The sequence below is a fragment of the Lotus japonicus genome, chromosome 1 (assembly GCF_012489685.1).
Source record: "Lotus japonicus ecotype B-129 chromosome 1, LjGifu_v1.2".
In the NCBI taxonomy this organism is placed as follows: domain Eukaryota; kingdom Viridiplantae; phylum Streptophyta; class Magnoliopsida; order Fabales; family Fabaceae; genus Lotus; species Lotus japonicus.
In genome coordinates this window covers 116,476,874-116,504,278 of record NC_080041.1, presented here as the reverse complement: position 1 = coordinate 116,504,278, position 27,405 = coordinate 116,476,874, and the positions used below count along the sequence as shown (strand labels likewise).

The following is a 27,405-nucleotide window of genomic DNA, read 5'->3' as shown; positions in this document are numbered from 1 at the left end:
TGAAATGTAGATATTGGTTGTTGTATTGGTTGGCCTTTGTTGATGTGGTAGTTGTGTATCGAGTGGTATATAAAAGTCCACCAAGCGGTAGTACATCAGAAGCAAGAATAGAAATTCGTTTCTATTAGTAACCCAAATGTGTACTAGTGTTCAACTGTATGTGTTTTATTAATTGCGCATATTAGTACTAAAAAATGTGATATAAGTTTTTTATTTAAAGAAAATATGTGATATAAGTTGAGTTGTTGCTATAGATTGGGCTAAAATTTGAAATGATTTAGCTTCAATATTAAGATGACGATCACTAATGTATGATATTATATTATTATGTAATATGGGGCATGAGTTGTAAATAACATGAAACATTAGTATATCTTGTATTGTGAAATAGATAAAATTGAAAAAACTAATTAACCGCAATGATCTTAATGCCAATAAGAATAGATTGCTCACAATGAGTTTCAAGCATTAACATGAAAATGCAAACCTTTGACAACTACACTGCATGCTCTTTGAGACTATTGTGAAAAATATGTTATTGTTGTTATACATTTAGAGATTAAGATAAGTTTCTCAAATTTTATCCTTTTCTGATTACCGTTTTACGTGGTCAAATAAACGGAGCATCCCTGATTCCATTGAAGAACGCCTTGATTATGCCCTCATTAATGCAGGGTGGAGAGCCTTATGGCCGGTGGTGGAGGTGTCTCACCTCCCCAGATTGAGCTCAGATCATAACCCCATTTTAGTGTCGTGTGGACAGTGCAGAACTGATGTTGGTAGCAGACAGACTCGTATGTTCAGGTTCGAAGAGGTTTGGCTACAGGATGGAGATGAGTGTGCAGTGATAGTGACCGAGGTATGGTCTGGAGAGCATGGAGATCTCAACAGAAAGATTGCTACTGTGGGTGAGGCTCTTCAATCGTGGGGAAGAGAGAAATATGGCGCAATCCCTAAAAAGGTGTCTGACATGAAATCACGCCTACAGAATCTTCAACAGAGTGCTCAGACAGAAGCAGTTGTGGCAGACATGAGATTAACAGAAGCAAAATTGGAGACTCTTTTAAAATAGGAGGAGATCTTATGGAGCCAGAGGTCGAGGGCGACTTGGTTGCGACATGGAGACAGAAATACAAAATTTTTTCACCAGAAAGCAACCCAACGCAGGAAGAGGAATCAGATAGAGGAACTTGTGGATGATGATGGAAGAAAATGGTCAGACAAGTATAACATTGCTAGAGTGTTGACAGGCCACTTCTCTGACCTTTTCAGCACGTCTAATCCCACGGAGATTGAGACAGCCACAAGCCTAGTGGCGAACCGTCTCACTGAGGGCGATTTGGTCATTTTGAACTCCCCCTTTTCAAGGGAGGAGGTTGAGGAAGCTATTTTCCATATGCATCCTACGAAAGCTCCTGGCCTTGATGGCCTACCGGCGCTTTTCTTTCAGAAGTTTTGGCACATAGTTGGAGACAAGGTCTCTAATTTTTGCCTGGAGGTTTTGCATAAAAGAATTTCACCAGGTTCAGTCAATAAAACTCTTCTTGTTTTGATTCCAAAGATTAAAAAATCTGTTCATGCAACTCATTTTAGGCCTATTAGTTTATGCAACGTTCTCTTTAAGATTATTACAAAAACAATTGTAAATAGGCTTAAGCAAGTTTTACCTGATATTATTATTGGCCCTCAAAGTGTCTTTGTTCCGGGTCGCTTAATTACTGATAATGCACTTGGGGCATATGAATGTTTTCACTTGAAAAAAAAAATGTCTGGCCGTAATGGCATCATGGCTTTAAAGCTGGATATGTTGAAGGCATACGATAGGGTCGAATGGCCGTTCCTACAGAGTGTCCTTCAGCAGATGGGTTTTCCCACTGCATGGACTTCTCTTATTGTGGACTGTGTTACATCTGTTCAATTTCAGGTGATGCTGAATGGTAACCCACAGGTCCCTTTTGATCCGGGAAGAGGGTTGAGACAAGGGGATCCCTCTCCCCATATTTATTTATCCTTTGTGGAGAAGTTTTCTCAGCATTGATTCAAAAAGAGATAGAAGCTTCATCTCTTCATGGCATTAAAATTGCCCGTTTACCATCTGCTCCGATGATTTCTCACCTTCTTTTTGCAGATGATAGTGTGGTGTTTGCTAAGGCGACATCTGATGAAGCACACACCATTAGGAGGGTCCTTGCTTCCTATGAGCGAGTGTCTGGCCAGGTCATTAATTTTGACAAATCTATGCTATCCTGTAGCCGCAATGTGCCTAGTCGCCGTTTTGATGAGCTTAAAATGCTTTTGGGGTGTGAAGGCAGTGGATAGTTATGACAAATATTTGGGAATTCCTACCATCATTGGTAAGTCCAAAACCCAAATATTTAATTTTGTCAAAGAACGAGTTTGGAAGAAACTCAAAGGTTGGAAGGAGCGATCCCTCTCACGGGCGGGAAGAGAGGTCCTTATTAAAGCGGTAGCTCAGGCTATCCCATCTTATATTATGTCATGTTTTCTCTTACCTAATGGTTTATGTACAGATATCGAGAGAATGATTAGTAGATTTTATTGGAGTGGGGATACCTCCAGGCGAGGAATCCACTGGCTCAAGTGGGATTCTTTGTGCCGATCCAAGCAAGATGGTGGCATTGGTTTCAGAGATTTTAAGGCTTTCAACACAGCTCTAGTAGCAAAGACCTGGTGGCGTATTCAGAAATACCCGAAGTCTCTTTTGGGCCAAGTTTTTAAGGCCGTGTACTTTCCTCATTCCTCTCTTAGTGCTGCAAAGAAGCATGCACGCCCAAGCTACGCTTGGACTAGCATCTTCCGCACAGCTTGGGTTTTTAATGAGGGAGCTCGATGGAGTGTAGGGAATGGTACAAAGATTGATATTTGGAAGGACAATTGGCTTCCAAATGGACATCCTTTGATTTACCGTGAGGACCTTGCCCAACAGGGAAGGCTAACGTATGTTTCTGATTTATTGAAAAATGATATGCAGGTTTGGGACAAAGATTTGATTGAGCTAGTGTTTTGGCCACCAACAGCTAAGGAGATTTTGGATATCCTTCTCCCATGGAGACCCTTATCTGATGCTCTCTATTGGCCTTTGACAACGGATGGGGACTACACGACAAAGACGGGCTATGGTTTTATTCGTCAAAGACATATCCATGGTGTTGTCTCCTGCTCTACGAGTTCGCCTAACAGGGGTCAGAACCAGCGCCCAGGTTTCTGGAAATCAGTGTGGAAGGCTCATGCCTTACCTCGGGTGAAGGATGTTGTATGGCGAGCTGTCGTGGGAATCCTACCGGTGAGACATGGCTTGCGTAAACGAGGCATTATGGTTGAAGATGAGTGTCCGTTTTGTCATGTGTTGTTGAATGCCCAATAGTAGCCCGCTGGTGGTTTGCTTGTCCATTGAGCGTTCGCTTCCAAAATGGTGAGGATATAACCCAATACATACAGCAGATTTTGGCCAGCCAAGATGATGAGGTAATTGCGGCTTGTTTTACATTTATTTATGTCATTTGGGAGCAGAGGAACAAGGTAGTGCATACCAACATTCAGGTACCCGTGGAGGTAGCCGTGAAGAGGATGCTGGTGTTGTTGTGCGAAGACAGCCATGGGCTCGTTGGTACCGCTCCACCTACCACAACCATGGAACCTACGCGATGGAGGCGTCCTACAGCACATGTCATCAAGCTGAATTTTGATGCTTCTTGGGCAGCAGTGGCAGGCGCAGGCTTTGGCATGATTTCAAGGAACTCGAATGGAGAGGTTATGGCTGCAGCAGTTCAGGGTCCTCTTGGTGCCCCTTCTCCTCTAGTGGTTGAAGCTATGGCTTTCCGGTGGTGCATTTCTTTAGCTAAAGACCTTGGTTTCTTCCGCGTGAATTTGGAAACAGATTGTTTGCAGTTGTTTGATACTTGGCATAAGAGGAAACAGGGTGCTTCTTATTTATTTTCAATTTTGAATGACTGTAGAGACATGGTCTCCTATTTTAATTATTTTGATTTGTCTTTCGTTCGCTGTTCAGGCAACTCTGTAGCTGATTTTTTGGCCAAGAATTCCTCAAAATTCTCCAACGCAGTTTGGATTGAGGAAGTTCCGCCAGTTTTGGATGCTTTGGTCTCTTCGGATGTATTAGCCTCCTTGGCTCCTTGATTTTAATATATTATCCATTTTCAAAAAAAAAAATAATACAAAGCACTACCACAAAAATGGCTTTGGGCAGCGGCTATGGGGTAGCGGTTCACTGTTTACCGCTGCCCAAGTCTTATAGCAAAAAAAAAAATGGAAAGAAGCTATCTTGTAGCATTAAAAAAACAGAAAAAATCAATTTTATAATGAAACCGCTACTCAAATAAAATTTCTCGGTGCTAGGTAGCGGTTACTGGAACCGCTACCCAAATTGAACCCTTTTCCCCCAAATTTATCAAAACCCTACTTGCGAAATCCTTTTCCCTTTCCTTCTCTCGTGAACGCAATAACCCTTGCTCGATGTCGTAACCGTCTTCGCATCTGAACCACAAGCCTTGGCTGCCTTCCACCAGTGCTCGACACAAGCTCGGCAGGGGCACAAGCTCTACAGGTGACATCTCCCTTCTTTCATCTTACCTTCTTTTTTTTACTGCTGCTTCTGTTACTCACGCGTCTCCCTACTTTCGCGATCCTGATCTCAACCCTTCCTCGTTGCCATCACCGTCTCTGCATCTTAGAGAGTCGTAGTTCCGCGCCGCATCTCAAGGAGCCCTAGTTCTGCGCTGTCTCTCTCTCTTCACCGAGCCTTGGTTCCGTTCTGCTGCTTCGTCACTGGCTCACAACACATCTCGCCGCTCTTCAATTCTCTTCTGCACCTTGATTCCCCATAGCCAAATCAGCTTCACCAATAATAGGTATCATTTTCATTTTGTTGTTTGGGCTTTTGAATTGAATTCGGTGAAGCTCAATTTCTGCATCATGATAAATCGAAATCAAAAATTTGATTGCATTTCTTATGCTGATATGCTACCTCTTGCTGCTAGAAATTTTGTTCTTATGGTTTGTTTATGTGACTAGGACCTACGTATCTCCAATTCATTGACTTGGGTCCTCACTATATTGATTTTTAAGGATTTCTTCTGGTTGTGTATTATTAGAAGATTGGCTTGATTTAATCTTGAACATAACAGCTAAACAGAGAAAGGAAGTGGAAATCCATTTATTCCTTTATTATGTTTTTCTGGAATGTGTATTCGTACTCTAAATGTGCATTATCTTTCCCTGAAAAATTAGCAAACCATTTATTTGTCTAAATGAATTTTTATGTTGGTTCAGCTAGTTGAATACTCATGTCTTTATGTATGCATATTTGTGTTATTTTATGGTCTTTTGCTCTAGATACTCCAGGAGGTGCTCTGGTTGTGTGCTTCAAGATGTGCCAAGTGTGTATTCAAGGTTAATCCACTCATGTTTCTAATCATGTACTGTTATGTGTTTAAACTTATACAAAGTTGGTGTTTCTCCTAAATCTCTGGTGTGAAAGTTGTTGGATGTTTTTCCTTTTGTTTATCCTTGTAGGTAACATGGGTTGAGCATGGAAAAGTAGAAGAGAAACCTGACCATCAGATATTCTGTAAGAATGGCAGTTGGAGCACAACGCTGGTTATGAGTTTTGCAGAGACTGTGTGAAAGGGTCGCTAGCCTCATGGTCATGGCCAGAAACATATCAGATCCTAGAGGTTCTCAAAATCTTATCTACCTTTTGTCAAATTTATGATAATTGTATATTAAGTTATAAATTTTCCCAACTTAGTAAAAAATGGTGCATGAACTGAGCTATAACAAAATTAGGGAAACTAGTTCAGTTATAGAATAATAGAATAGACTAAAAAAACAGATATAATAACTTTGATTTTACTTATTTTCTCTGCTTTGTAGTGATACCTTCTTCAGAAGCAAGGAAAAACTAGATGAAACTAGCTCAAGGTATGACAGAAACATTTAGCCTTAACATGAACACCTTTGGTGGCCAATCTTGGACTGCCATATCAGATTTCCCTGAAGACACAGTTAGAATCACATCTAGGAAAACCACAGCCTGGGCAGCCTAATGGCTAATGGGGTGATTCTCAGTGCAGTTTCAAGTTTCAACCATCTGACTTCCTTATCCTCACACCAAGGTCTTTGATCTTCTAAGGAATGAATGTCAAAGATCTAAGGTACCACAAACAATTCATAATAGCATGTGTAGTTTTCACGAGTTTTCTATTTTGCTTTAGCTTTCTATTGTTATTTACTAAGTGAATTATTGTTTTATCACATTAGTGAATTATTTACTGGATGGTGTCTGATTGGTTTGGTAGCATGTGTGCGAAGATGCAAGATTAGCCATGAAAGTTTATTCAGTGAATTGTTGTTTTATCACATTAGTAAATTATTTACTGAATGGTGTATGATTGATTTGGTTGCAGGAAAAGGGATTAATTATCTCCATGAAGCCTCTTATTGTGCCTTGGGATCTCAAATCCCCAAACATGTTGGTATAACTAGTATTTTTCTTTGATTTTTTGTTAGCCCTCTATATTCTGAACTAGTTTAAAGCTTTTAGTTATCAATATGTTTCTAGTTAGTGATAATTTCATACCTTTTCATAGAGTTTTAGTATAGTAAGTTGGTACTTGAGTGTGTCCTAGGTCCTAGTATATTTATTGGGTTTAGCAATGAAACATCATGTATATCTTTTGATTTAATCTTCTCTTGTCTATGAGTTTTTGGAGGCCAGGGAATTTGGATTTAGTATGAGTTTTATATGTGTGTTGATGTTTCTATCTAATCTAAAAATATTTGTTTCATATGGTTGAATATAGTTTGGCTACAAAATAAAGGTGCGAATTGGCAAAATATTGCCACAAATACTTGTGGGGGTGACAAACCGCCACTATTCTACAAAAAATATTTAAAAATAAAAACGTGTTAGGTAGCGGTTCTGAACCGCTACCCAAGGTTTAACGCAAAAAAAAAAAAAGGTTCTGCACCGCTGAGTTATGCACCACTCATTTAACCGCTGCCTAACTTGTTATAGAACCGCTACCTAAAGGCATTTTTGTGGTAGTTAAGCCACGTTATTCTTTTTTTTTGTGTGTAATTAATTTTTCACTTGTTAGCGTCGGCAAATGCTAATTTCAGTTTTAGACTCGATCTATTCGACCAACGCTAAATTAGCATTGTTAGCCTTAGCCTGTGTTTTCGACGAGTTGTGTCGGCCTAGAATTGACCAAATCAACTACATTTTAGCCGATTTGACGGGTTAGCTTCCAACCTTTTAACGTCCTTCTCAAAGTTGACGTTAAACTGGATGTAACATCGATTTTTAACCTTGTAGAGTCGGTTATATATAGTCCAGACTATTTAGTATTTTTTTTAGTTTTCATTCTTACAAAAAGAAGGTATACACACATTATTTATCTATAATTCTTTATTAGTTTGATAATACATGCTATATTGTATATTACTTAAGTGGATAAAGTTTTGTTAACCCTCTAAATAAAGTGAAAAATGAAGTGAAGAGAATATATAAGAAGAAAAGAAGGAAAAGTAAAAAAATGTGAGATGAATAGAAAATGATGTGTAATTGAAGTGAAAGTGATAATGGAATTAATTAATAACTCTACTTAAGCCATGTGCTGGTCCTAGATTGTGGTCCATTAGTTAGTTTATATTAATAATCTTTGTGTTTCATTATTAGTTTAGATTAATGATCTCCACATGCAGTTTGGACTATATGGAGTTTTAAAATGAACCTGACCCGAATAGTATACATGTTATAAGTACCATTCTTTGTGTGCTATAGTTGATCGAATATATGAGATTTGTTGTATCATGTATGGCTTTCTTTTTATTTTATTATTTTAAGTAAAGTGGTTTCTAGGAGGCTTCGAATGAGACGGAATGGCAGATGGAGATTTGTTGTATGGCTTTCGTTATTTCTCTGATATTCTGATCGTTCCGGTACTGAACGTGAGAAATAGTTGACTTTCCCGGATAAGGATAATCAACAAAACAAATTAAGTGGTCATTGCTATTTTTTTGATACCCGATAGTGGTCATTGCTTTGTCTGAACTCTTTCGAGTTACGCAGATCTAATCCCGTACTTCCCCAGCACACACACCTCAGAACTGGATCACACCAAGCAATTGTCAATCGATCATACTTAAGCAAACATAAACCATTAATCTCTATCGGTTGTACCCCTTATCCGACTACGTATATCCACCTCAAAATAATTGGTTTTGCATTCGACTACGTATAAACTGATTGCTTCCATTAATTAACTGACTATCCATGTCCACCGAAACTGATTGCATCCATCTCAGGCCCACGACCTCCTTGTAGCCACCTACCTTGATTGAGCACACCATTTGGCGTGTCTCTCAAGTGCCCGAAGGATAGCTTATGTCCCCGAAGAATAACTCATGTTCTCAAAGGATAGCTCAAGTGCTAAAGAGCTAGGGACACATCAAATGGTGTGTGCTCAATCAAGGTGAGATGAATGATGAAGGGTTTAGAGATCGAAGTGATATATTTGAGTATTTCTCTTCTAGAAGGATTTTGATTCTTAGGAATTTGGATCGTATCAAATCCTGCATTATATGAACATACGCAACATGCCGTATCCAGGAAAGTGCCTAATTATTCAAATATTGTCACCTCGTCATATAACAATATTAAACTTATTTATTTTTAAAAAATTAAGGGTATATATGGTATGAAAAATATGCTTTTATATGACATTAAATAAAAAGTTTTACACCATCATTCAATCACAACCTTCAATTTTTCTATTTTAGATATTATTAAATTCAAATTTAATTGTGAGATAACAAAATGGAGGGATGTAATCGAATGATGGTGTAAAACTTATTTACACCGTCGGTGCATAGAAATTAATTTCTACATTTAATAATGAATAGTCAAAATTAAAAGTTAAAACAATTCCATAGTCACATAGCCACTTTTAATTAAACAATTAATGATTAGATCTAACGGTACAATTATCATGTTTTCAAAAATTGTATTTAAAAACTGTTTTTTAAGAAAAATTGTTTTAAGAGATTAATTTATATGCACTGACGGTGTAAATAAGTTTTACACCATCAATCAATCACATATATCCCTTCATTTTGTTAGCTCACAATTAATTTTAAATTTAATAATATCTAAAATAGAAAATGGAAGGTTGTGATTGAATGATTGTGTAAAACTTTTTACACTGTCGGTGCATAGAAATTAATCTCTTGTTTTAATTAGATGTTTTCCAATCTTAAAAAAATTGTAATATGAAAACAAAAAACTAAAACAAAAAACATTTTTTACCTGTTCTGATGTTTTAGTTTTAAAACTGAAATTAACAACTGTTTTCGAAAACGAACAAATTTTTTAAAACAGAAAATATTTTTTGAGAATTGTAATCAACTAAGCCCTAACAAACTAAAAATGAGTCCCACAAGAAGAGGTCAGGTTCTCCAACTCAATATAAAAAATACTACCTCCGTTCCTATTTATAAGAACCAAACTAACATTTCACACCCCTTAAGAAAGTGGTTGATAGTATTAAATTTATTCAAATTTATCTCAACTTTCCAAAACTAACCCAACTTATTTTTTTTAATTTCTATTTATCATTAATGAGTTGCATAGTGGAAAGAAAGAGAAACCTCTATTAAATGAGGGTATTGTTGGCAAAAAATAATTAATGCATCTTGAAATTTGAATTGGTTCTTATAAAAAGAATCAAACTACACCCTTCATTTGATTCTTATAAATAGGAACGGAGGGAGTATCAAACACACAAATCTCAAGAGGACGAGAACAGACACACACGCGATCTCACAAGTCAATATGCTGCCATATTGCACCAATTACTTCATCATTACTACATGAAAATACGTAAAATCACATTTGCATTGACTCTCACAAAAAAAAAACAACATACACAACAAACGAAAATACACAACATGCTATTTCGGTTAGGTTCATATAAAAACGAATAATTATATCGTTACATCTCATTTTTAAAGTGTGGAAAGATGGAAGAAGAGAGAAATATAAAGAAATTAGAGAGAAAATTAAGATGTGATAAGTGATTTGATTAATAAAAAAGAGAGAAATAGATAAATAAAGGGTAAATGTTCACTTTGGTCCTTGAAAGTGTCAACCGACTTCACATTCGTCCTCGAATGAATTTTATTCAGCTCGCGGTCCCCCAAAGTGGCAAACGTCCGTCACTTTAGTCCTTGACGTTAAAAAACACTAACAGACGTTAACATATTCCTTTTTTTTATTTTTTTTTACCTGGAAATCATTAATTTAAATTTAAAAAAACAAATTAACTAAAAAATTGAATCCTATTCTCCTTCTCATCTTCTTCAGCTTACTTCTTTTTTCTTTCATCTTCTTCTTCAATCCATCAATCACCAACTTCACCATATCAACACGTTAAAAAAAACACCTTCATCCTATCATCTTCATCAGGTCATTATCCTCTCCCATCATCTTCACTTAAATTCAGAACCCTTATCCTCAACCATTCATCTTCATCCTCAACTCTGTTTATGTTCCCTCCCACTCACCTGTTTATGTCTCTGCATCTGTATTTCTCTCTCACCATCTAAACCCCCCAAAACCCATGCTTCTGCCACCACCAAAGTTCACACCTTTCATACAAAATCAACAATTGCAGGTGGGTTTATCTTCAAAATCACACAGGCACAACGTACAAGCACATTCCTACACCTTTCTCTCTTTCGCTCTCGATCTGGGACCAGTTGTTCTGGGTTTATGTTTGAATATGAGTTTCACCTTCAAACCCATATGAAACCTTGAAACTCAGATCTCAAAACCAGATCTACACCGTAACCCATTTTGGTTGAGGTTGAGAGGAGGAGGGTTTTGAGGTTGAGAGGACGAGTGAGCAGAGGGTGGAGCGCGTTTCTGGGGGAAAGGTGGGGCCAGACTCCAGAGGAAAAAGTCATGGTGGCGTGTGCGGTGGTGGCGGAGGACGATTGCGGTCAGTCGCTGCTCACACTCTTCTCTTCAAGATTGTTATTTCCGGGATATTGGGGGATGAGTGGAGATGGGGTGAAGGAAACAGTGAAGAAAAGGATTTTGAATCTGGGATCTGGTTGGGAAGAAGATGAATTTTAGTGGAAGAAGGAAAGAGTGGAACCTAATTTTTGATTGTGGTTTTGAAGAAGTTTGAAACTGCTAATTATGCTTTTCCCAGGTCTTATGGTGTTGGTGTCAAGCTTGGTGCATTCTTTTTCCGTTTTGCCGAGAGGTTTTGAGGTGCAAATTGATCACTTGGTATTTAGGGGTTTTTGTTCTCTTGGTTTGCTGAAGAATTCTTGCACGTTGTGGTTTAAGTGGAGGTACAAGATTAGTAACTTACATTGTTGCTCCTCTTGTTCTTTTCATGGCTTAAAAGCTGAGTATTATTGCCCATGAAGCATAGTATTGTTGACTATTTCTGGGTTGAAAGAGGTATGGGGTGATTGGAGGTGGGGGAGGAGAAGAAATGGTGAAGAAGGTTATTTTGAATCTTAATTGCACTTTTATGTTTTAATTAATTAGATTTTTAGTTCTGTTGTTATTCTAGTTTAATTAAATGATTTTTCAGTTTTAAAAAAAGGAATTTGTTAACGTCTGTTAGTGTTTTTTAACGTCAAGGACTAAAGTGACGGACGTTTGCCACTTTGGGGGACCACGAGCAGAATAAAATTCATTCAGGGACGAATGTGAAGTCGGTTGACACTTTCAAGGACTAAAGTGACCATTTACCCGATAAATAAAATAGAGATGAAAACCGGAAAGGGGTGTATCCGTGTATGTATGTATATCATAACCCTATAAAAAGTGCAAACTGCACGTGAAGATTACCACTACAGACAAACAGAGACCACCATGTAGGACCATCACATGGCACGTCCTCACTTCGTAGGAGAAAAAATAATCAGAAGAACACGTTTATTAAGAAAAAAGCGTGAAGTGTGCTACTTTGCTCCTGGTTGATAAAGTTGGACTTCTCACTCACTGCATTATATTGATCCTTATTTTAATATTTATATCAGACATAGCAACCTTTATATATAACCGTCACATATTCAAATGCAATACCACATCAACAAATCCAAAGCCAACCAAAATAACAAACATTATTACATTACCATGATTTTCTATTGCTTTCTTTCCTTTCTTTTATTTTTGGCCATCCCAAGCAAGATGCAGAAAATTCAGGCTTTCAAATTGACATTGTTCAGAGTTCCAAGACCAAAAAAAGAGATTGCAAGCATGGAGCAGTTGCCAAGTGAATTGGTATCAAACATCCTCTCACGGTTGCCAGCTAAAGATTTGGTGAAATGCAAATCTGTTTGCAAATCCTGGTTCAATCTCATATCTGATCCTTATTTTGCTACCAATTACTATGCTTTCTACAACAATCTCAAGCACCAACAAGAGCCTCTGTTTGTCATAAGAAGACCCTTTCTTTCAAGCCTCAAAACTTGCATTTCATTGCTTTCTTCTAGTGTCAATCATCCCCATGTTTCCTCTGAACTTCTAAACCCTCCCTCTGAATACAATTCTGACCGCCAATACTGGACAGAAATCATGGGCCCTTGCAATGGCATATACTATTTAAAAGGCAGCCCAAATGTCCTGATGAACCCTTCTTTGAGACAGCTCAAGGCTTTGCCTGCATCGAACTTGAGTACTTCTTCTCCACAGAAAACTTATTCTCTCACAAATTATGCTGGGTTTGGGTTTGACCCCAAAACCAATGACTACAAAGTTGTTGTGATCAAGGACCTCTGGTTTGAGAAAGCAGAACGACAAAATGGGCATTGGACAGCAGAGTTATACAGCCTCAATTCCAACTCTTGGAGAAACCTTGATGCAGCTCTCCCACTTCCCTTTGAAATTTGGGGTTCTTCTCAAGTGTGTACTTATGTGAACAATTGTTGTCACTGGTGGGGTTTTGTTGATGAGTGTGGCGAAAAACAGGATGTTGTTCTTGCATTTGACATGGTCACCGAAGTCTTCAGAAAAATTAAAGTACCTAGAATTCGTGATTCTTCAGGGGAAGCTTCCGCAACTCTGACACCCTTTAACACAACTAGCACACTTGGTGTCATTGTCCACCCTGTAAGAGGAGATGTGAAAGGCTTTGACGTGTGGGTAATGAAAGATCATTGTGACGAAGGTTCTTGGATGAAACAATACTCTGTTGGACATAGAGAAGTGATTTACAAGTTGGTGGGGTTTTATGGAAGCCACCATTTCGGTTCAATTGAAGACAATGAAGGATTAGTACACAACTCGAAACAAATAAAGGATCTTCAGGTTTATGGAATGTGTGAATCATTAAGAGCTACAAGATACATGGAAAGCCTTGTTTCACTGCACAGAGGAAATGAGTTTAGTGGGCAGTTTGTTTCGTGTTCCTCGGTTCCAGACCTTCTACCAAATCAGCCAAGGAATTATTTAGTTAGTTTGTCACAGAAGATGAAGACATTCCTCAAAATGTAATGATGCATTGGTTATATGTTTTGTTTCCACATGTATCTTCTAAGTGGAAAATGTCTATATATCTTGGTTGCTACCTTTTCCAACAATTTTTCTCCATAAGAATAGAGACTTTGTTCAACGAAACTAGGCTAGCTTGTACCATTTCAACCAATCAACCACTAATGGTTATTTTTTGTAGTTGACTATCACTATTTTTGTTGTTCTTCAAAAGGTTTTTTTGTGGAACATTTTTAAATGTAGTTTTTAAAAAAAAAAATCATACATTCTTTCATATGTACTCTTTGTCATTTTCTTTCACTAGTAACCATTGCATTAATGGTAGGTGGTAATTAAAATCTTGGAAATGAAAACACACAATTAATGTAAGGGGTATATATGAAAAAATACAATACTTTTTCCTAGATTATTGTAAAAAGGTTTTATATTTAGGAACATTAAAAATGTAAAACTATGTCTTATAATTAGGAACGGATGGCGCTCGGCGTGAGCGTCCTAAAAAGGATCCCCCTGCTTGCCGGAGGAACTGTGCTCGGCCCTCGGCGTGTGAGGAGGGTCGGGGTGATCTTGAGGTAGCTCTCTCTTCTTCTCCCTTGTCGTTGTCGGGTGCGGATCATGGTAGTGGTGGGCGTTACTTCACGCGGTCGAAAAAGACGTGGCTTGTTGGAAAAGTCTTGGGGTTAGAGTTTGAGGGAAGCGATTTTGAAGCTATTCGAGGGTTGGAGAAGGTTTATGAAGAACACTTCAAAACTTGATTTTTTGTTTGTGTCTCTCGGGTGTTGTTGGTTAGTCCTAGGGTGTCCTTGCTTTTGTCTTGGATGGGGGTTTTTCGGCTTTTTGGGGTTTTTGTTTGCTTGTCGGGGTGCCTCGCTTTTTATTGGGCTTTTCCTTGCTCCATAAGGGTTTGTCCTTATGGGTGTTTTTTGTGGATAATAATATACAATCCTTTATTTTTCAAAAAAAAAAATAATTAGGAACGGATGGAGTATAAGATCTTTTGGTTGCTTTTCTATGTTCTCTTTGATGCATTTAGATGGTAGAGAAGAAGGGTCTTCTAACTCTTGAGGGCTCATTGAACTCTTTAAGATTGGAGGCACCACGGTCAAGTTTGGCTTTGTCATCTGAAAACACTCAAAAGATATTTTGCTTGCCAAGCCTGCCCTGGTCAACTGCTCAATCTTCTGTTTTGATGGGTGAAAGTGTTAATTTGCTCATAGGAAAATGTAAGCAAATATATTCTGCTCCTGCTTCAGCTGTAATTGATGAATCTCTTTAAAAGATTATAAACTACCAGAGTCAAAGTACAGAAAAGTTGCTAACAAGTTATTGGATCTTCAACTTTCTACTGATGAGTACATTTAGTACTCAAGAAGATGAAGGCAGTGGCGAAACTAGAAATTTTAAGAAGTCTAGGCAAATTTTATGGTTAAGACCCTAAACTTTGCATTTCCTTATAAATTTGCCTTTTCTCTAATTTTTTTTGGGCCAAAAAACCTACCTAGTCCAAAGAAATTTGTATTTTTTTTTAGTTTGAGCCAGGGCATTGGACCTACCAAGCCCTGTGGTAGGTCTGCCACTGGATGAAGGTGGAAGAGGAAGAAGATGATGGTGGAAGAAGAGGGACTGAAATATAATTTCAGAAATTTATAGGGATTAAAATTGATGAAAAAAAGTTCGCGTGGTCATCCTCAGCTGACTAGGTTCGCTACTAGACTATTGGCCGGTCAAAATTGAGCAAAATGACTTAATTTGATTAATTTTTTTAAGGATTACATTTGAAAGAAAAATTGTTCAGGAACCTAATTTGATTCCCTTTACAATTTCAGGGACCAAAAATCTATTTAGGACTTAGGATATGTTTGGCATGCCTAGCTGATAAGTTAGATGAAAACTGAAAAGCTAGCTGAAAGCTTATAAACTAGCTTAAAGTTGATAGGCTAGTTGAAAACTGAAAGCTGATAGTTGAAAAGCTACCTCATTAAAAAAAAGTGTTTGGCAAACTTAGATGTTGAACAAGCTGAAATTGTGAAATAACATAAAAGGGCACACTTGTGTAATTCTTTTTACATTTAACATTACTTTATTTACCCATCAATATATATATATATATATATATATATATATATATGTGATATTAAAATAATTAACACTATAAATATTTTAATTTACTTCAAATTATTTATCTTCTAAAAAATATATTATTAATTTTTAATTTATTTTCGTTTTTTATTTTTATTAATTTAAATAGAATCCCATAATTTAATAAAGTGAGCTTATATTTTTCTAAATTAACAAAATATTTTTTCAAATTTTATATTAAGAATTGAATAGTGATTATTTTAAAATAAAAATAATTATATTTGAGTGTTTTTGTAAATATAAAAAGGGTAATGATAATTTTTTATTAAAATGAGAAAGATAAAAAAAAAGAATAAGTTCAATAAGCTTTAAACTTTAAGCTATATGCTACCTGAGGTAGCTTATTAAGCTTCTAAACATTATTCAATCTTACATAAATTAAGAGAAATTCAACAAATTTGAAAAAGAAAATTTCCTAAAACAATGATAACAAATTGATATAAATTGACACAATTGCAAAATCGTTGATCTCAATCTTTACTATTATAGAAACTTCATAAATATTTTCATTATGAATATTAAGTTTCCTAATATCATGGCATCTCATTTATAAATAAAGAAAAATTTAAATTCGATTTGATTAACCATTATTGTCTATTGATGAGACAACTAACAAGTCAAACGATAGTGAAAATTGCTTGAGAACGGTAGTTATATGTGAGATCAATACCAATATTATTTTCTTATTCATAATCTTTTAAGCAATTACCTAATTTCTTGTTTTAGAAATTTCGAAATTTCATAAGTCAAATAATTGCTTACAACAATCATATTCAGTTGCTGAACATGTATAACTTAGTAACATGTATTTATAATCAAAATCGAAGATATTTTAAAAAATTTATACTATAATTTATTTTCAAAACAAAAAAGAGGCGGCTCCTCTTGGTGGCACCCTCCCAATCTTTAGGTGGTTTGACTTTACTTTTTCTCATACTAATTAGTAACCTGATGATATTTCTATGCATATTTTTTACATAATAACAAATATTTCAAAATGTTATTTTATGTCATAAATATTTTAAAATTTTGAAAATGATGATAACTAATTGATATAGATTGATACGATTAGAAAATCATTGATTTCAATCTTTATTATTATATAAACTTTGTAAATTTGGACTCAATTTGGTAACTACAATTATTAAGCTTCCTAACATTATTCAATCTTACTTTAATTAAGATAAATTCTAGATTCAACAAATTTGAAAATGATGATTTCCTAAAACGATGACAACAAATTGATATTAATTGACACAATTGCAAAATCAGTTATCTAAATCTTTACTATTATAGAAACTTCATAAATTTTTTCATTACGATTATTAAGTTTCCTAACATTGTTCAATCTTATTTATAAATTAAGACAAATTCAAATTTGATTTGTTTAACCATTATTTCATATTGATGAGTCAAGTACACAAGTTAAACGATAGTGGATATTGTTGGCGAACGGCAATTATAAGTCAGATATTCAAAATTGAACAGTCTGAGATCAATACCAAAAATTAAGGGACCCTGTTTGCACAAAAGTGATAATAAACCTTGTTATTTTTTTAAAATTTCCTTAATTTGTGATTAATAATTAAAAGTAAATAATATTGATCTTAATTTTAATATATAATAAATTAGAAAATTTTACAATTAGATATAAATATTAAAAATTATTATTAGCTAATTTTTTTTGGTTAAGAGGAAAGAAAAGAAACAAACAAACTACATTACTGCATCATGCAATAAATGGGATCAAGCTCGAAGGCGGTTGATTCCAGACATGACACGGACCACCATCTCTCACTGCTTGGCGAGCAAGCATATCTACAAATGTATTGCGTTCTCGTGGTAAATTCACCATGGACACATGTCAGTCCCATCTCATCATCCTCCTCACCCGCATGATTAACTCCCTTGCCCAGAACTGGTCCACGCTTGTTTCAGATTGCAGCTCAGCAACCGCGTGGGCACAATCAGTGTAGCAGATGATCTTTCAATGCCCCAGGTCCCATCCGTGTTGTAAGCCGAATTTTATTGCTTGAATCTTCGCCATAAACATTGTGCCTGCACCATAGCTCTGTGCTGTCCCTAACACCTCGACGCGTTTTTGATGAAGACTCCAAATGTTACTATTCATGTTGTCATTTTAAGTATTTTTATTATTTAAGAAATTCCAAGTGGTAATCAACAATTACAAATTAAATAGTATTAAAATTTAATTTTAAATATCCTAAAATAATTTTTTAATAATTAATATCATGAACAATACAACGAAGGTATGTTTTTTATTCAGTTTTTAAATTTTTATTTAATGCATTTAATATAAAGATTAAATGATCTTTGTCCCGAATGATAACTCAAGCGGTAAGAGTTTGATACATATTGATTGAGTGTGGGAGATCCAAGTTTAATCCTTGAGGGATGCAATTTATTTTAATTGCTTAATGTATTTTACACAAAAGTTAAGTGTCTCTAAATACAGATAGTTCAAGTGGTAAGAAACTAAGAACTGAGTGACATATTAGTTGAGGAGAGGAACATCAAGAAATCAATCCTTAGGTGTGAAATTTATGTTTCCAATTTACAATTACAAAAATTAAGTAAGTCGTAGTGAATATGCTAATATTGTGCCCAAGTTGTGAACCATTTATTATTTCATAACAGTAACTTGCTCTTAGACCATGAGCAATGGATGTTGAGGATTGATGTTGAGGAGTGTTGGGGATTGTTGAGGGCATCCAATGGTTGTTGAGGTTTGTTGAGAGGAGAGAGGGATGGCCGGTTTGTTGAGAATTCTCAACATTGTTGAGAGGAGAGAGGGACGCCACGTGGCGCCAGTAGCGGACCTTTGTGTGGACTGTAGGGAGCTGTAGCTCCTCCAAGTATTTTTCTTTTCAAAATAACATATACATATCTTAATTAATATTATATACCTTTGAGTTGTACGTGGCTTTATGTAATTACTAGTAATACAGCAGGTATCATTGTACTATAACTTTAGCCACTAATTATATGCATGTATTTACACTTTACAGAATTTCATTTTGTGTTGGAATTGATGTTCACAATGCTAAATCATATCTATGCAATTGTTAAGGCAGTATCAATGCATTATGTGAAGATTGAAATTGAAAATTGTAACTTGGTCAACGTGAATTATGTTTCTATGTGATGAGAATAGCTAGTGACCTAGTGTTAATTGAATGTGGTGATTTTAAGCTTTTCTTCCATATTTAAATATTCTATAATGAAGTTAAAATTGGAATTTAATTTTTACTTTTGGTTAACATGGTTTGTTTCTGTGTAATAAGACTTCTAATAAGATGATGAAATGAGTTGACACTTGAGAATTCAAATAAGATGACATGACAGTAACAAGTGCAATGTGTCTTAATTATACTTTAGCTCCCTCAAAAATTTGGTTGAAGTTCCGCCACTGCGTGGCGCCCTCTGAGAGGCCCAGCTAGGCGCGTGTGCAACACGCACCGACAAGGGGCGTGGAACCGGCTAGGAGGAGAGAGAAAACGCAGCTGGAGAGAGGGAGGTGACACGTGTCCTGATCTGATTGGTTCGCCAGATTTCTTTTACCCTTATCTTTTGAACTCAATTATTTCATCAAAAAAATATTTTCTAGAAAAAACAATTATACCAAAATTCATGATTTTTTTTTCTCTATAAATAGAGACTTGGTTCGTTTGATTTGGACACAGAAAAAAAAAACCAAGTTTTTCACCATCTTATTATCTCTCTCACCATCTTATTTATCTATCTATTAGCATTTATTTTGAAATGGATCCCAACAATCACCATTTCAACACTCAGAATTCTTCAAACAACCCATTTTACAACCAAAATCCCAACAACTATGGAGATCCAAATCAAATTTCTTACCAACGTCCTCAAAATCCTACCAATTATCAAGTCCCACATCAATTCTCCAACCAACGTCCTCAAAATCCAAACTATTATCAAGTCCCACATCAATTCTCCAACCAACGTCCTCAAAATCCAAACTATTATCCAGATCCAAATCAATATTCGAACCAACCTCCTCAAAACATACAAAATTTTAACCAGTCATCATTTGTTCCAAACTTTCATTCATCTTATGGATCTGTGAGATATTCATCTCAAACACCCCAGTCTAGTGGTTATATGCCAGTGGTTCATGAAAATTTTTCGAGTGTTGATGTACCGGAATTTCCGGAATTTTCAACACAAGTCAATCTTGGTGGCGGGTCAGCTGATAATGAAGTCAATGAAGTCACTCCTAAGAGCAAAAAAGCCCCTTCACCCGCATGAAACACTGCACAAAATCTAGTGCTAATTAGTGGGTGGATTAATTGTGGAACAAGCAGTGTTGTCGGAAGAAACCAGAAAGGAGAAACATTTTGGAGAGACATTGCTGAGTATTGTAATGAGCATTGCTCATTCGATCCTCTGCGCGATTGTGTTGCCTGCCGAAACCGTTGGAATTATATGAACACAAGACTGGGTAAATGGATTGGCGCTTATGATAGCGCTAAGCGTGAGCAACAAAGCGGTTGGTCGGAGGATGATGTTATCGCAAGAGCGCAGGAATTATTCGCAAGTGGGAAGATTGGTCAATTTACTTTGATGGAAAAATGGCGCGCTCTCCGTGATCAACCACGTTTTCGTAGTCAGGTAGGAGAAAATACTGGCTCGAGAAGTAGTGGATCTAAGAGATCACACGACAGTGATGCAAGTGGCTCAAACTCTATAGGATCAATTCCTCGTCCAATGGGTAGGGAGACAACTAAAAAAAGAGTAAAAAGAAAATTAAAGAAGATGCCTACGAGGAGGTGGACAAAGAGTGAGATTCTTACATCCAATTCAAGGAGAAAGAGCTTGAACGATTGGACAAGATAGCATCGATGCAAGCAGAGGCTAACAAATTGATTAAAGAGAAAACTAATGCGATGAAAGAGAAGACTAATGCTAAGAAAATTAGTATGTATCTAAGGCTAACTTCGGAAGAGCATCTCAATGACCGTAAGAAAGAGCTGTTAGAGCAGTTGTCCAAAGAACTATTTGGAAATTAATTTCAAACGAGTCTTTGTCTGTATTCGGTCAAACTTGTCAGTGGTGTGAAGTCTGTAGTGTTTGCTTTAATGTTTGCTTTAATAATTTTCAAGTGGTGACAAGTATGTAATGTTTGCTTTAATGTATGGGTAACTGTGTTTGAATATGTACCACTCAATTCGAATATTGTCCTTTTCCGATAATTAACTCTGGTTGATAACTTATTTCAAATCCGCCAGTGGCGTCAAGTCTGTAGTGTTTGCTTTAATAATTTGCCAGCGGTGTCAAGTCAGTAGTGTTTGCCTTTAATAATTTTCGGATAACTGTGTTTGAATATGTACCACTCAATTCGAATCTTGTCCTTTTCCGATATTTAACTCTAGTTGATAAATTATTTCAAATCCGGCACTCAATCACCATTCAATGTACTTATATATATGGACTCATAGATCCATTGATGTACCAATATCCCAAATCTCGTTCAATCTACTTCAAATTTCACAAAAAATGGATTCATCTGATTGTCATTTTGATCTTGCAGCATACATTCAAAATAGTCAAATTGAAGAAGCTTATGTACTCAACCGATTTAGAGAGCGTCGAAGAAAAATTCGAGAAGATATTGCACCTCGTAGTAGAAAATATCTCGGTAGGGATCATGCAGCGGCAAACCAAAGGCTAATTGACGACTACTTTGCCAATGAGCCTACATATGACGATGCAATGTTTCGTCGACGGTACCGGGTGCAAAAACATCTTTTCCTTCGAATCGTTGATGACCTTTCAAGTAGTGATAACCACTTCACCCAACGCGTTGATGCAGCCAATAAACAAGGTATATCACCCTTAGCAAAATGTACCACAGCAATGCGAATGTTAGCATATGGTGTGGCAGTAGATGCGGTCGATGAGTACATCAAAATTGGAGGTACTACATCATTGGAGTGTTTACGTAGATTCTGTAAAGGAATCATACGATTGTATGAGCAACAGTACCTGAGAGCACCAACCCAAGAAGACCTGCAAAGAATACTACATGCTAGTGACATACAGGGGTTCCCAGGCATGATCGGGAGTATTGACTGCATGCACTGGGAGTGGAAAAATTGTCCTAAAGCATGGGAAGGTCAATTTACTAGAGGGGATAAGAGAACCACAACAGTTATTCTTGAAGCAGTTGCATCTCATGATCTATGGATCTGACATGCCTTTTTTGGATGTCCTGGAACGTTGAACGACATAAACGTTCTAGATCGATCACCAGTGTTTGATGACGTGGAACAGGGAAAGGCTCCAGCTGTGAATTTTTTTGTGAATCAACATCCCTATAATATGGCATACTATCTAGCCGATGGTATCTATCCTTCTTATCCAACTTTCGTCAAAACGATTAGACTTCCTCAAAGTGAACCCGATAAGTTATTTGCAAAAGTTCAGGAGGGATGTCGGAAGGACATCGAACGTGCATTTGGAGTTCTTCAAGCTCGTTTTAAAATCATCCGTGAACCAGCTCGCTTGTGGGACATAGATGATTTGAGTATCATTATGAGGTCATGCATCATATTACATAATATGATTGTTGAGGATGAACGAGATTCATATGCTCAACGTTGGACCGATTTTGAGCAATCTGGGGAAGGTGGATCTAGTACACAGCAACCATACTCGACCGAGGTGTTACCCGCTTTTGCAAATCATGTGCGTGCTAGATCCGAGTTGCGTGATTCAAATGTCCATCACGAACTGCAAGCAGATCTAGTGAAGCACATCTGGGCAAAGTTTGGAATGTCTCAGGATTGAAGATGATTTGTATCGTACTAATTACGTTATTTGTGTGTTGTGTGCTTAGTTTGTTGTCTTGCATTTTAAGTTATTGTGTGCTTAGTTTGTTGTCTTGCATTTTATTTTAAGAAAATAAAATAAATTCTTGTATGTTTAGTTTGTTGTCTTGCATTTTAAGTTAAGAAAAAAAAATTATAGTTTATATTTAAAAAAAAAATAAATTGTTAAGTGTTTATTGTTTTAATTTAATTTAAATCGATAATTGTAATTTTATGTAATCATAAAAACAAAAATATAAAATTAAATAAAAATGTGAAATATAAAAGTGGTGGGGTAGGGTGAGTGGTGAGTGGTGGGGTAGGGTGTTGAGAGTTAAGTAAAACCATTAGAGTGGGTAATTGTTGAGAGAGTGTTGAATTGAAGAGAGAAGATAATATGGAGTGTTGGAAAAAGATAAAATGGGATAGGGAAGGGATAAACAAAATGGTTTCCAACAAACCATTGCTCATGGTCTTATCGTTATGGTTATTGTGCATAGGATTACACGCACATGATAAACTAAACCTGGTCTTTTGCAAGGGATAAAAACTAACACAGATTATTTATTTGAAGACGGTTCAGGAACAGTACACGTGATTGGCCATTGGAATCTTATCTAGTTTCTGACGAATGTTGACAATTCCAACAATGGGTCGATCATTATTGTTATTTATTACTCACAATCACAAGCAATGATGATAAGTCTCACAGCCAAAATTGACCGCTAAATGGTCAGAATCAGGCTTCGTAAAAATCCAACCATACCAATAAATATTGAAGTGTTTGTCATCATCTTGCACTATATTTTATCATTCAATCAACACCACGCTGAAGATATCAAACAAAACTCACTCTTACAAATTTCAACTCTCAGGAAACAGAGGAAACAGAGATGGTGATGATGATGAACATGGAGGAGCATTTGCCACGAGAATTGGTTTCCAACATCCTCTTGAGGTTGTCTGCCGAGGATTTGATGAAATCCAAGTGCGTTTGCAAATACTGGTTCAATCTCATAACTGATCCTCATTTCATTACAAATTACTATGTTGTTTACAACAACAATCTCATGCAGTTTCAGAGCCAAGAGGAGAAACTCTTCATCATTAGAAGACCCTTTCTTTCTGGGCTTAAAACTTACATTTCTGTTCTCTCTTGGAATATCAATGATCCCAAAGGAATTGTTTCCTCTGAAATTTTGAACCCTCCTTATGAATATGATTCTGACTACAAATACTGGACTGAAATCATGGGTCCTTGCAATGGCATATACTTCCTAGAAGGCAATCCAAATGTCATGATGAACCCTTCTTTGAGACAGTTCATAGTTTTGCCTCAATCCCCTTCATGTGGTTCTTTCACTGATTATGCTGGGTTTGGGTTTGACCCCAAAACTAATGACTACAAAGTTGTTGTCATCAAGGACCAAATTGGGATTTGGACAGCTGAGTTATACAGCTTCAATTCCAACTCTTGGAGGAAACTTGATGCTGCTCTCCCACTTCCAATTCAAATCTGGGGTTCATCTCGAGTTTACACTTTTGTCAATAATTGTTATCACTGGTTTGGCTTTGTTGATGCTTCCAATAGAACAGGAGATGTAGTTGTGGCATTTGACATGGTTAAGGAATCATTCAGGAAGATAAAAGTGCCAAAGATACGTTATTCTTCACAAGAAGATTTTGCAACTCTGGTTCCCTTTAACGAATCTGCTACTGTTGGTGTTATTGTGTACCCTGTCAGAGGAACCACAGAGAAAGGCTTTGATGTGTGGGTGATGAAAGATTACTTGGATGAAGGGTCTTGGACTAAGCAATACACAGTTGGACACAATGAAGTGATGTACAAGCTTGTGGGGTTTTATGGAAGCAATCGGTTTCTATGGAAGGACAGTGATGAAAGATTGGCGTTGTACAACCCTGATTCTGAAGTAAAAACAAAGGATCTTCAGGTTTATGGAAGGTATGATTCAATTAGAGCTGCTAGATACATGGAAAGCCTTGTTTCACTTCAAAGGGGAAAAGAAAGAGGTCACCAATTTTTTTCATGTAGTTTGGTTCCTGACCCTCTACTAAGTCAGGGTGAATGATTTTCTTTTCAGGTAGCTGCTAGATTACTTGAATTATACAGTCTGAATACCAATTCTTATTCTGATTATACTGTTCGTCTCCCACTTCCCTTTCAATGTTGGGATTTAATCTCTAAAGTGTACACTTTTGTCAATGACTGTTGTCATTGGTTTGGGTATGATATTGGACCCAAAAGAACAGAGGAAGATGCGGTTCTCACCTTTGACATGGTTCATGAGTACTTTAGAAAGATAAAAGTACCTAAAATACGACATTCAGAAAAGGAGTTGGCAACTCTGGTTCCCTTTCACGACAGGGCTACAATTTGTATCATTGTGTACCCTGCTAAAGGACTGGACAAAAGCTTTGTTGTGTGGGAGATGGAACGTTACTGTCTTGATGAAGGGGCTTGGATTAAGAAATACACTGTTGGACAAGTCCAAGTCATTCACCAGCTTGTGGGGTTTTATGGGGGAAACCGATTTCTTTGGACTGGAAGGTGCCGAAAGTTTGGGCCAGTAAGATTGGTGTTTTTCAAGTCAGATGACAGTAACACCGCAACTCAAAGAAGGGATCTTCAGGTTTATGGAGAGTCTGATTCAATAGATGCTGCTACATACATGGAAAGCATCATTTCTCTTCGAAGGGGAAACGAAATTGATGGCCAGTGCTTTTCATGCAGATTGGTTCCTGAGTCCTGATCATCTACTAAATCAGAGTGAGTAATTTTATTTTCTAGCATCTTATGATTTGCTAGTATGTTAATTAGCAAATCAATACTTGAAATTTTAGAAAGTTCACTGTGATTGATCCATCTAACAAAAGCTGCTGCTATAATCTGCTAGTATGTTAATTTGCTTGAATGTTGATTGACAAATCAAAACTTGAAACTCTAGAAAGTTGACTGAATGTGCATCAATGCCTTCCACGCTTTCACAATACTTGATGATTTCTGCTTGCTTTTGGGTTTTAGGAAGTGTTCCAACATAAGGATGGTCTATATAAATTATCAAGCCTTGACTTTCTGATGCTCATTGTCATTGTGCCTGTGAATTCACTATACCTTTATGCAATCCTGCAAGCTCAGTTTGTATCCAGTATCTATACTTGATCGGAAACGCAATTTATACTTCAATACTGATCTTTCTGATGCTCTTAGTCATTGTGCCTGTGAATTCACTATACTCTTTAGCTTTATGCAATCCTACAAGCTCAGTTTGTATCCAGTATCTATACTTGTCCAATTTTTTCTTCATAAGCCACAAAGTGAAACATGAAAACATGAATTTTTATTTGACATGATTTTCATTTTAGTTTCATTAGTTTTTGAAAATGATAAACATAAAAGTGGAGATATTTTGGATTTGAAACAGTGTCATTACTTATTGTTAATATGTTTGTAATAATGTAATGTATTTTCTGTGACACTAGGTGGGTGCCATAACCCTGATTTCTTATTTGAATTTTATTTCAGAAATTTAAGGATCCCTTTGATGCATGGATGGAGTTAGACATTAACAAGATTACTGGAGCAGATATCTCTAATAAGATCAGTGATTCAGCTATCAAGCCATAGTTGATTTTAGCTATTTAGCATGAGTTTTTTGGGGCCTGACTTGACTTTTAGTTGGATAAATTTTCTTTGAGCTAACTACAGATTTGTGAGAGTCATTCCAGGATTAGTTTACTGTCTCAAATGAACTATTTGGTTTATCTGATCGATCAAAGACTTGTTTCAGTTTCATCAATGTATGATGTTCATTAACATCAAATGCCAAGACATTTAACTACATTGTTTTCATGTTTACTAGTAGTCAATTCGTCAAAGTTTTGTTGCTGTTATTATGTTATCTATTGGCTAATCAGTTGTTGTGGTAAGATATATATCCTCATTGATGCATATTAATGGCTTTTTATTTTTTTATTAATTGATTTCTATTTTCCTAACTCCTAAGCGTTTGAGAAGTCAGTACAGTTATTGAGATTGAAAGTATTGAGGTTTTGACTTGTACTTATTTGATTGTGTCTCATATAAACAAATCTTGGCGTGAGATCATGAGCAGTCTCTGTTTTGTGAATAAAGACTATTGAAGTGACCAAGGTCGTAAAAATTAACTTATATTGTCATGTTCAACATCTTACCCACAAAAACCCAGAAAAGAGCATGTCAAGCATAATAGTCTGGAAGACATGATCGACTGCTTCAACACGGGTGCCACTCTGTGGCATTGCAATTTGCAAAAACATCAACAACACATGACTCGATTCAGTTAAAAATTGGAACTGTTTCAATTAGATTTGAAGTTGAAGTTGAACCAACAACCAATAGGAACAAGGAAACACCAAGAATTGTTACAGGAATCTACTTTAATTTCCACACTTTTATGAATTTCAAATTTATGAATTATTGAAATCACGCTCGGCTGAGGTTCTTTAGGTGACGGTGCTAATTGGGCTCAGATGAGGGATTGGAAATTTTTCATAATTTGTTCTTTAATTCAAAAATATTTATTTTCTGGGTTTTTTTTTGGGTAAGATTATGAAGTTTTTTTTTTTGAACTCAGATTATAAAGTTGATGATGAAGATGTTTGAAAGGGGTGAATACGATGAATGTTCCTCCGTTTTTGCTTTTTTAATTTTTCTTTTCTAGAAATCTTTACTTTGATGTTTAAGTATTCTGATTGCACATTCGCGTTAACTAGATGATTAAAAGTGCAATTAAACCTTAAAGAATTTCATGTGCTAAATTTTAATTTTTAATAAATGAAAGGATGTGTTCATAA

At 36.3% G+C, this 27,405-nt stretch overlaps 3 protein-coding genes across 4 annotated transcripts; all 3 read left to right on the top strand.

The window, feature by feature from the left end:
- The first annotated feature begins 12,154 nt into the window (after nt 1-12,154).
- LOC130729639 (F-box/kelch-repeat protein At3g23880-like) lies at nt 12,155-13,746 on the top strand. Its single transcript, XM_057581449.1, has one exon. The coding sequence runs from the start codon at nt 12,200-12,202 to the stop codon at nt 13,556-13,558; it is 1,359 nt and encodes a 452-aa protein (XP_057437432.1). The 5' UTR covers nt 12,155-12,199; the 3' UTR covers nt 13,559-13,746.
- A 6,837-nt stretch (nt 13,747-20,583) lies between these two features.
- LOC130720988 (uncharacterized) lies at nt 20,584-22,531 on the top strand. The gene is made up of 5 exons (XM_057571715.1): nt 20,584-20,714; nt 21,289-21,477; nt 21,520-21,910; nt 22,016-22,111; nt 22,169-22,531. The coding sequence occupies exons 1-5, from the start codon at nt 20,584-20,586 to the stop codon at nt 22,529-22,531; spliced, it is 1,170 nt and encodes a 389-aa protein (XP_057427698.1).
- Nucleotides 22,532-23,260: 729 nt separating this feature from the next.
- Nucleotides 23,261-26,458, top strand: LOC130729645 (putative F-box protein At3g16210). 2 transcript variants are annotated; one of them, XM_057581455.1, is made up of 3 exons: nt 23,261-24,514; nt 24,654-25,339; nt 26,096-26,458. In XM_057581455.1, exons 1-2 carry the CDS (start codon nt 23,445-23,447, stop codon nt 24,655-24,657), a joined length of 1,074 nt encoding a protein of 357 aa, XP_057437438.1. In that variant the 5' UTR covers nt 23,261-23,444; the 3' UTR covers nt 24,658-25,339; nt 26,096-26,458. The 2 variants fall into 2 exon arrangements, with proteins under 2 accessions (XP_057437438.1, XP_057437437.1); XM_057581454.1 differs by having other exon boundaries at nt 23,263-25,339.
- Nucleotides 26,459-27,405: the final 947 nt, after the last annotated feature.